The 8,779-nt window shown below is 38.5% G+C and overlaps 1 protein-coding gene across 4 annotated transcripts in view; it reads right to left on the reverse strand.

Moving 5' to 3' along the window:
• LOC105103640 (regulator of microtubule dynamics protein 2) overlaps positions 1–7,037 on the reverse strand; it is a 58,435-nt gene extending 51,398 nt beyond the window's left edge. The window contains exons 1-2 of one of the 4 annotated variants that reach the window (XM_064494575.1): positions 6,967–7,037; positions 576–1,043 (exon numbers count right to left, since the gene is read on the reverse strand). In XM_064494575.1, coding sequence (XP_064350645.1) covers positions 576–1,027 — 452 coding nt within the window. In that variant the 5' untranslated portion in view covers positions 1,028–1,043; positions 6,967–7,037. Of the gene's footprint in view, positions 1–575; positions 1,044–6,517; positions 6,815–6,923; positions 6,941–6,966 lie in introns of those variants that run through there. The other 3 variants (XM_064494576.1, XM_031466858.2, XM_064494578.1) reach the window with 3 other exon arrangements.
• Between the last annotated feature and the right edge of the window lie 1,742 nt (positions 7,038–8,779).

The raw sequence follows: 8,779 nt of genomic DNA on the forward strand, positions 1-8,779 counted from the left end.
TCCATGCAAGGATGAAACAAAATCACTTGTACATCCTCAAAGCTTTTTAGGTCTTCACTGCCTAAGGCAGCAGCCACTAGTCCCATATGGCTACTTAATTTTAAATTAATTACAGTGAAATGAAATTAAAAATTCAGTTCCTCAATTGCACAAGCTACATTTCAAGTGCTTAAGAGTCACATGTGGCTAGTGGCTACCACATTGGGCAGCACCAATTAGACCATTTTCATCATCACAGAAAGTTTTATTAGCACTTACTGGACAGTTATATACAGAGTCACAGAGTGGCCACATGTAAGTTACACATTTTGGCAAACAAATCACTGTCTTCTTCAATATTCACATGATGCCACCTAGCACTGGTAAGTTACTAATAACTCTTTTTGCTATTGAGGTCTAAACTATCTTAAAAGCCGACCTCTATTAAATATGGTTTTAATTGTAACATAAGCCAAAATAATGACTCCTTCTTAGTAGTAGAATATGACTGGGAATGTATAATGAAAGTGCCTTAGTAACAGCACTAACGCAAGCAATAATCCATTCCACATGGTAAACATATTAAAGAAACTTACCCTCCTTCACTTTCCGCTTCCTCTGAACTATTACTTGTTGCTGAACTTTGAACTGTGGCAAGCCTTCTTTTTCTAGCTCTGTGCTGAGGACTTATCTTATGAACAGTTATCTTCCCTCCAAGTTCACCTTGTATATATTCCTCCAGCTTTGGAATGGCTTCTTTAAGAACCCTGATTTCCTCTTTGAGTTCTTCCATATTTGTCAGTAATTCATTTAACTTCTCCAATATCTGAAGCTGCCTTCCTTGAAAGGCTGCTGCTGTTCCTTGACCAATATGGATTTCATCTTGTGAAGTCATCGAATCAAACGGATTACTCAGAGAAAGGAATTTAGGTAAATCCATTGCTGTTCTCGGTTTGCGAACCTTGTGGAACCACAAGAGAAGCAAGCTGATTCCAGTAGTTCCCACCATGATGCCAAGTATCATTTCTTTGTTTTTGGAAAGAGGCATTTCTTGGTTTCTGTTTCTAAAATTAAAAGTATAAATGTAAATGAACATTGTTTCTGTCTTTGCCCAAGACAAAAATATTAGAGCTTTTTCAATCAAGAAAAACCAAGTCTATATCACCACACAAAAAAATTTAAAAACACTCAATAAATCACAAACTAAAATAAATTACAAGTAATTGCCTCTATAATGTATGTGGCCAAATAGAAATATTATCTTTAAGGATGTGACTGACAACCTTAAATTAAAGTATCAACTTTAATCAGAATTTGTATTCTACATTACTGATCTGAAATTTACTCTTTGCTACATATCTTTAAAGAGTATGATAGAGGTAAAAGCATCATTATAAATTTCTACAAAAAAAAAACTATTTAAGAATTCTAATTATGCTTAATTGTGTTTGAATCTTTTATTTGTATAAAATTAACTCGTGTGTTGATGTCTGGTTTTATCTAATCTTTAAGGAAACCCCCCAATAAAAGCTCTTCCTTAGCATCTAGTTCAAATTTTGTACTTCAATTTAGAGTGATAAATAACATTCTAAAACAGGCTCTGAGATATAAAATATACAGAGAGTTTTGGCAAGTTTGTAACCCACCCCATTTGTTTTATTCAACATGGAAGGCAGAAATGTTAATATGCTACTTTCTTTTTCAGACCCAGAATTCTTCTGCTCCTTACATTTCTACTTCTGTCTGAGGGCTTAAGGGTTTTATTTTCTTTCAAATTTTCACTTATTTTTAAAGTAACAAAAAGTCATTTCTTTGACCCTTTCCTCCTGAACTTTCACCTTTTTTGCATTCAAGACTAAGCTTTGGCCCACCTAATTCCATATGAACTCAGCTACTTTGACTAAACGCACCATAATCTTTCTTTAGTATGTTCTCTCTTCACTTGTTCTGTTGCTTATCTCTGTTTCTAAAGTCAGAATACCACAAAACGAAAACAATAATATAAATCCCCCTTTCCTTCTGAGACTTTAAAATGGGAATAATCATACTAGTACAATGATAAACTTTAGTAATTAGAGTAAAATACAGTAAGGCTTTTATATAGACTTTGAAGTTTCCAAAATTGTTTTCCCATCAATTTCCCCTATTTTATAAATAGGTAAACATCTGTATTAAATTTTGTTTGCAACTTGAGAGAAAGTTACAAACAATATAAACTGTCCTTATAGAAAATTAAATTTGCAATTTTTTGTTTGTTTTTCCTCAGTTTCTCAAGGAGCAGATTACTAGAGCACTTGATATCTTTGATAGTGATTATCTAATTTTTCTTTTACAAACAAATAGAGTGTTTTGATCTCCCCACGTTTCCAATTGGAGGCAATTTCTGGACTATAGCACAGGGAAGGGAAGACCAAACAGAGCCTGGTAGTCTCACTGAGTTGAACAGAGATCAGAGTTCAGAGAAACTGAAGCATCTAGAATTTGTGCAGCTTAATACTGAAAATGAGAAGGTATGCAGACAAAGAGCTCCAGAAATAGGGGTCTTCTTGAATCTTTAAATTGAATACCAGTCTGCACATGCATAGAGTGGAACTCCATTAAGCCAGGCAAAAAACAAATGCTGAAAGAAAATGTCAATTTGCATTTCTATACAAAGTAAAATAATGTTCAAAAATGAAGATACAGGCTTTTTTAAACAAAGAGAAGTTGAGAGACTCCATTACCGGTAGCCATTCACTACAAGAAATGCTAACAGAGGTTCTTCAGGCAGAAGGAAAATTTTAACAGAAACTTGGATCTATAGAAGGATGAAGAGCACCAGTAGTGGCAAATATGTGGCTAAATATAAGATTCATTTTTCTCATTTTAAGATTTATTCATAAAATATTTGCTCATTACAACAAAAATTATAATAACATATCATGGGGTTTATATCATATGTAGAAGTAAAAAAGTAGGACAACAATAGCCCACAGGGTGGGAAGGGAAAAACAGAACATACTCTTGTGAGGGTCTCAGGTTATAAAGCAGTGTTACAATAAGTTAAAGATCCACAGTTGTAAACCCAAGGGCAACTGCTCAAAAAAAACAAAAACAGTAATTTAAAAAATATTCCACAAAAGTATGAAAGAGCCAATAGTGGAAATAAAAATGGAATACTGAAGATTTTCAATTAGTCCAAAAGAAGTCAGGAAAGGGGAAAAAGAACAAATAGGCAAACAGAAAACAAGGAGAAAAGAAATTGCCACGACTATATAGGAAAACATTGGTAAAAGATGGAGAAATCACATTATTTCTGTTTGCCCATGGCAAAGATTCAATTTTTTAAGGAAGATTAAATTAATGAAAGTAAAAGAAAGATTAGAGAATCACTGTAATAAACATGAGAAGGCAAAGAGGATGGATAATCTCCAGTGCACCAGTACAGAGGCTGACCTTTGATGGAAACAAACCATTCATTCATAGGCATGAAAGAAAAGGCAGATTATGTGAGCAGATTCAGGAAGGTGGGACATGATGGTGGGAGTTTATGAAAGTTCTCTTTGATTGCTTCATTATTCTAAGTGAAATGGGAAACAAAATAAACAGCTGAGAGTGAGAATGGGGGATAGAGTATTGTGAAGATGCAAATTCTGAATTCAGTTGTGTATGTGAAATTAGCCTTCCTTTGGTTTATATTCTATGATCCCATAAACTCAAGCAAAGCATTTTTCTTATCCTCTAAATGGCCAAATAAACGTGATGTTTCAAATGAAGTCCTAAGAGAAAGAATAAGAAGCAAGCATCTACTTCTAAGAAATCTGTCTAAAAGAATGTCTCTATTTAGATTCCTCAGGAATACACTAGACTATATGCATTGAACACAGGGAGTATCCTATTTGGATGTCCTATTTCATTACTGGTCTAAGTAAAAAAAGAAGAACTAATGGTTTTAAAAGAATCTTCCAGAAACTACCTCAGGTGTTGGTGAATATTAGATACAAGAGACTTAGGAATCCCTATTCCTAAAGCCAAGAGTTTCAGTAGAAAACCTGTGTGCTTAATCTGGCCTACCTGACATCAGGATAGTTTACCTGAAACTATTTTTTTAAGTAAAAAGTATTTTTACCTAATTGGTATGTGTTTGAACTCTTAAATGTAACCATCTGTCCACTCCCATCCCACCCAGAAGACCTGCCAGGAGGAGATTCAGATCAATTTGTAACTTCAGCTAAAGTTGGAGGTAATTATTATTAGCTGTTAAATTTTATTTCCACAAAAAATTATATCACAAAACTAAATTATTTTGAAAAATCATTACAAAAAGGCAACAGATATAAGAAAACATTTGTATCACATCTAATAATCATGCATCAAGCTTGATCATCTTGGCTCTTCTTTGTCAATACAAAATTAATACAAGAGAGAACTATATTCAGTACCTTGTAATAGCCTATAATGAAAAAGGGAATATACATACATATATGTACAACTGAATCACCATGCTGCACACGAGAAATTAACACACTGTAAATCAACTATACTTCAATTAAAAAAAATTAATGCAGGATGTTCACATGCTGATCTTGAGGTCTATTAAAATCTTATTCTGATTGCTTTCTTGGCTCATTCCTGCTGGGCCTGCTTGGAACTTTGCATTAAAAAACATGGCCTAGTTTGAAACTTTTTTCATTTAATAAATAAATAAATGGAAGTCAAAATTTACCTAGGGAGATCTTACCCCTGGGATGGTACCAGGTTTAAACAGGTGAGAAAGACAAGAGTATTAATTTTGTTTGACCCTTTCTTTAGGAATTATACCAATCCCAAATTATCTCTTTCAGGCAGGTCCTTTTATTATCTCTATTTGAGACACGTAGCTGTCAAGTCATTTAACCAGGAGTTACCCAACTAGGAATAAGAACTGTTACCCTTGACAAGTCCTGGATGCACTGCAGTATGATGAAGATTCAGAAAGCAGCAACAAGGACATGAAAGAGAATGCTGACTGGGCAAAGATGTTCAGAGCTGAAATATGACTTCAGAACTATGGAAATCAACTTGGAAAAAAACTAGAATCAATGGAGTAGGCACTGGTTTTCAATAACCACAATTAGAGAATAATAGCTCAAGCTGTTTGAGTTTTATATCAGTATAAAATGAATGTGCTCCTAAGCCAATAATTCGAAAAATGCTACTCATTAAAAAATAGTAATATAGAAAGGTAATGTCAGAACACTTGCTTGCCTACAGTATAATTTCAAAAGTTATATTGCATCATTTATATAACTTTAATACGTTTAATTATCACATTAGTAGTATACACTTACACTTTGGTGTAAAAATACAGCAATTAAAAATATATTGACTAGATAATCAGATGCTAAGTATTATTCCTGTTACAAGTTTCAATTTGTAAGGTGCTAATCATACCAATGTAAAATAATAGATATTATTTTATTATATATTATTAGCATCTAAAACTAATATGTAATACAAATTAAAGGTTATTTGCAGAGATGAGAATCAAGAATTCTTCTGAAATGATAAATCACCAAAATGTTGCCTCTACAGAAATTCCTACGTTAAAATTCCTTTGTAGGAACTGTCATAAAAAATTAACTTCAGAAAACAATTAATTTTCATGTCCTAGTTTTAATTAAAATTTATCTTTAGACATGGAAATTATGCTTTACCAAGTTACAAAGCTTTCAGCAACATCTAGCATATATATTCACTTACTTAGCAGATTCGTAGGGGGAAATACATATACAACTCTGATAAACTCGGGAGACGGATGAAAGTTTTTGCGAGAACGGTACACAGTACGGGTTACGAAAAAGCCTGAGTTTTAAGTTTCCCAAGGGACTGCTCTGAAACCTTAAATTAGCGATTAGATTCCCCACGGCGACCTGGATAATTTGATACTTTCTAAGTGAATTCTAACACTCTTATTTCATTTGATTTCCATTATTTTTCTTATTTTGTAGTTTCTTTTCACTTAGGACTCCCTGATGTTTGGCTTATTTGCAAATGTTTGTCGCACTGAAAATCTGGCCTTCACTTTGTGTAAAATAGGTAGAGAATCTGAGTGTGAGCAAAACAAAGCAAAACAAAACGTTTGCTGGAGGATGAACGCTGAGAAAGACCCAGGGAGCAGCGGTGAGAGGCGAGCAAAAGTCTCCGGCAGAAAACTCATCTGGGGTTTGCAAGGACCTTCTGGGGCCGAGGCATCAAGCTGCCCGCTCCCCAAGCACCCACGCCGGGCGCCCGCCTGGAAACACTGACGACCTCCGGGGTTGAAGCTTCCGAGGCGCCGGCTCCGTGAGGCTTGCACGGGGGAAGCCGCTGCAAACACGCTCGGCTGCGGGAGAACAAACAGCAGGGCTGGCCTACAGGAGGATGCCCCGCCAGCGATACAGCCGCCAGGACGACACCCGCACGACCCGGAAGTGCGGTGGCCGTCGCCGGAAGTGCCGCCTCAGCATTCAGCCCTCGGCCCCCAGGTCGTGTACTACCCTGGCCCGCCGAGCCGCCCACTGCCCGCCTGCGCACGCACCTGTGCTCGCCGCGCCGGCCTCTCTGCCTTCGGAGACCCGGGACCCGCGGGCTAGGCGTTCGGGAGCGAAGCGGCGGACGGACAGTAGCCCTCAGCCCGCGGGTCCCGAGATCCCTCGCCGCGGCCGCCGCGGCCCAACCCAAACAGCAGAGACGCGGGGGGAGGAGCCCGCACCGCTCGCCCCGCGGCTCCCGCCTCTTCCCGTGGGGCGATCTGCTCACCCGGGGGCTCCCTGCGCACCTCTGACACACAGGGACAAGTGCGCTCCACCCCACGCCTCGGCCCGCGCCGGCCTTTACTGCCCGGGTGCCGCCTCCCTCAAAGCTCGGCTCCCCGCCCCGACCACCGCGCCCTGGCTCAGGGCCACCGCGCCGGCCCGGCCGGAGACTCGGCGCGCGCTTCCTACCTCCTGCGCGCTTTCTCCCATCACTGGCGCTCCCCAAACCCACCTTCTCCCCTAGTATCACCCTTCTTCTGTGCCCTTTCTAGGCACAACCTTGAACCCTACGCAGAGTCAAACGCAGACGTCTTGCACGAATTACTAATCAAGTTTTCCTAGCTTCACTTGAACTCACTTTCTCTTTTAATGAGCTAAATCCCCAACCTTTTCGTCCCGTCAACCCGCACCACCATTCTGAGTTGCCTTTAGGCGGAAACCACTATCTTCTCAGATGCCTAGCGGTCGCAATTTTACCCAGCTTCACTTTCTGTGGTTTGTATAAGGAAAATAAAATTCTGCCAAATAAACTTAACAAAACTGCATATTCACTCCCTTCTGTGTTGTCCTCACTCTGAGCTTTAGATTTAGGCTTGCAGAAAACTTAAGTCTTGAGCACTAAATTCCCCACCAGTGTACTGAATGGATTAAAAACGGGTGCACTCCTATTTATCAAAAAACAAAACCAAAAAACTCCTTTATAGAGAATCAGAAGGCTAATTTAACAATCTGTACAAAACTATTTACTAATCAAGATTCTATAGGATCTTTAAGACTATAAAATGTTCTTAGAGCTTTAAGCAAGCTGCATACAAGAATAAGTAAGCCTAGCCAGGTCATTTAGTAAAATTAAGTTATATTTTGGAAGACAGCAGAGTAATACTTAGCCTCTAAGATTTGAAACTATAAAGCACTCCCTTCTAAGAACCACTTTTATTCACATTTTGTTGTGGTCTGCAAAGATAATACAATATCATGCTAATATTTGATTTATTTACCAGAATATAATATAATGTAAACCTGTCTAGCAGGGTGATAATAGGTTTCTTTTTTTATACTGTCTCCAATAACACTTAAAGGAAATTTGAAGCACCTTGAGGTTTAATCTTTTCCAGAAGGAGTCCATTGAGGTGTTCACTGCTGCACCAACACACAGCACAGAAGAGATCTGCAATAAAAATGTGCTGTGTGGGCTGAGGACAGGGCCTTACCCACCCTCTGCTCCAAAGTGAAGATGTCAGCTGGTACTGACTTGCTCTTCAAGTTCAGGAAGTGGGATAAAATGGCTGGATTCTTTCTGCATGTAACTAACACCACTTCTCTTTGATTCTGTTTCTTGACCAGTAAAAACTATCTGAGAGGGTAGAAACTCACAGCCGTTTATCTTTGGTAGAGTTAAAACTAACAAGCAAAGAGAGGAGCTGTATTTGCCAGGCAATGTAGTCAGAATGACTCGAAAAAGAAAAAACTGACTCCCCACTACCTCTACTAGGAATATAGTCCAAAAGGAATGTCTGAAGGAAAAAAAAAAAAAAAAAAAAGAAAAACCAAAAACAGATAAACCAAGAAACCACTCGGAATCTCAAAGTTGCTGTTCGTCATGGACTGAATGTTTCTGTTCCTCCAAAATTCCTATGTTGAATCCCTAATCCCCAATGTGATGGTATTTGGAGGTGGGGCCTTTGGGAAGTAATTAGGTGAGGAGGCTGGAGCCCTCCAGAATGGGATGAACACCATTATAAGAAAAGTAAGAGACCAGAGCTCTTTTTCTACCAGCTGACTGCAACCTGGAAAAGGACTCTTATCAGGACCCAACCATACTGGCACTACGATCTTTGATTTCCCATCTCTAGAACCATGAGAAATAAATGTTTGCTATTTAAGCCATTCAGTCTATGATAATTTGTGGTAGCCGCCCAAACTAAGACATTTTCATTCCTCACAACTCCTACTTCAGTAACATGGGGTTCAGCCTTCTCTGCTCCCTCTGTAGAGCCTGAATCTCCATATCAGAGCACTTACCCTGCGGAGGGCTTCCCCGTAGG

This window comes from Camelus dromedarius, chromosome 15, assembly GCF_036321535.1.
Source record: "Camelus dromedarius isolate mCamDro1 chromosome 15, mCamDro1.pat, whole genome shotgun sequence".
Lineage (NCBI taxonomy): Eukaryota > Metazoa > Chordata > Mammalia > Artiodactyla > Camelidae > Camelus > Camelus dromedarius.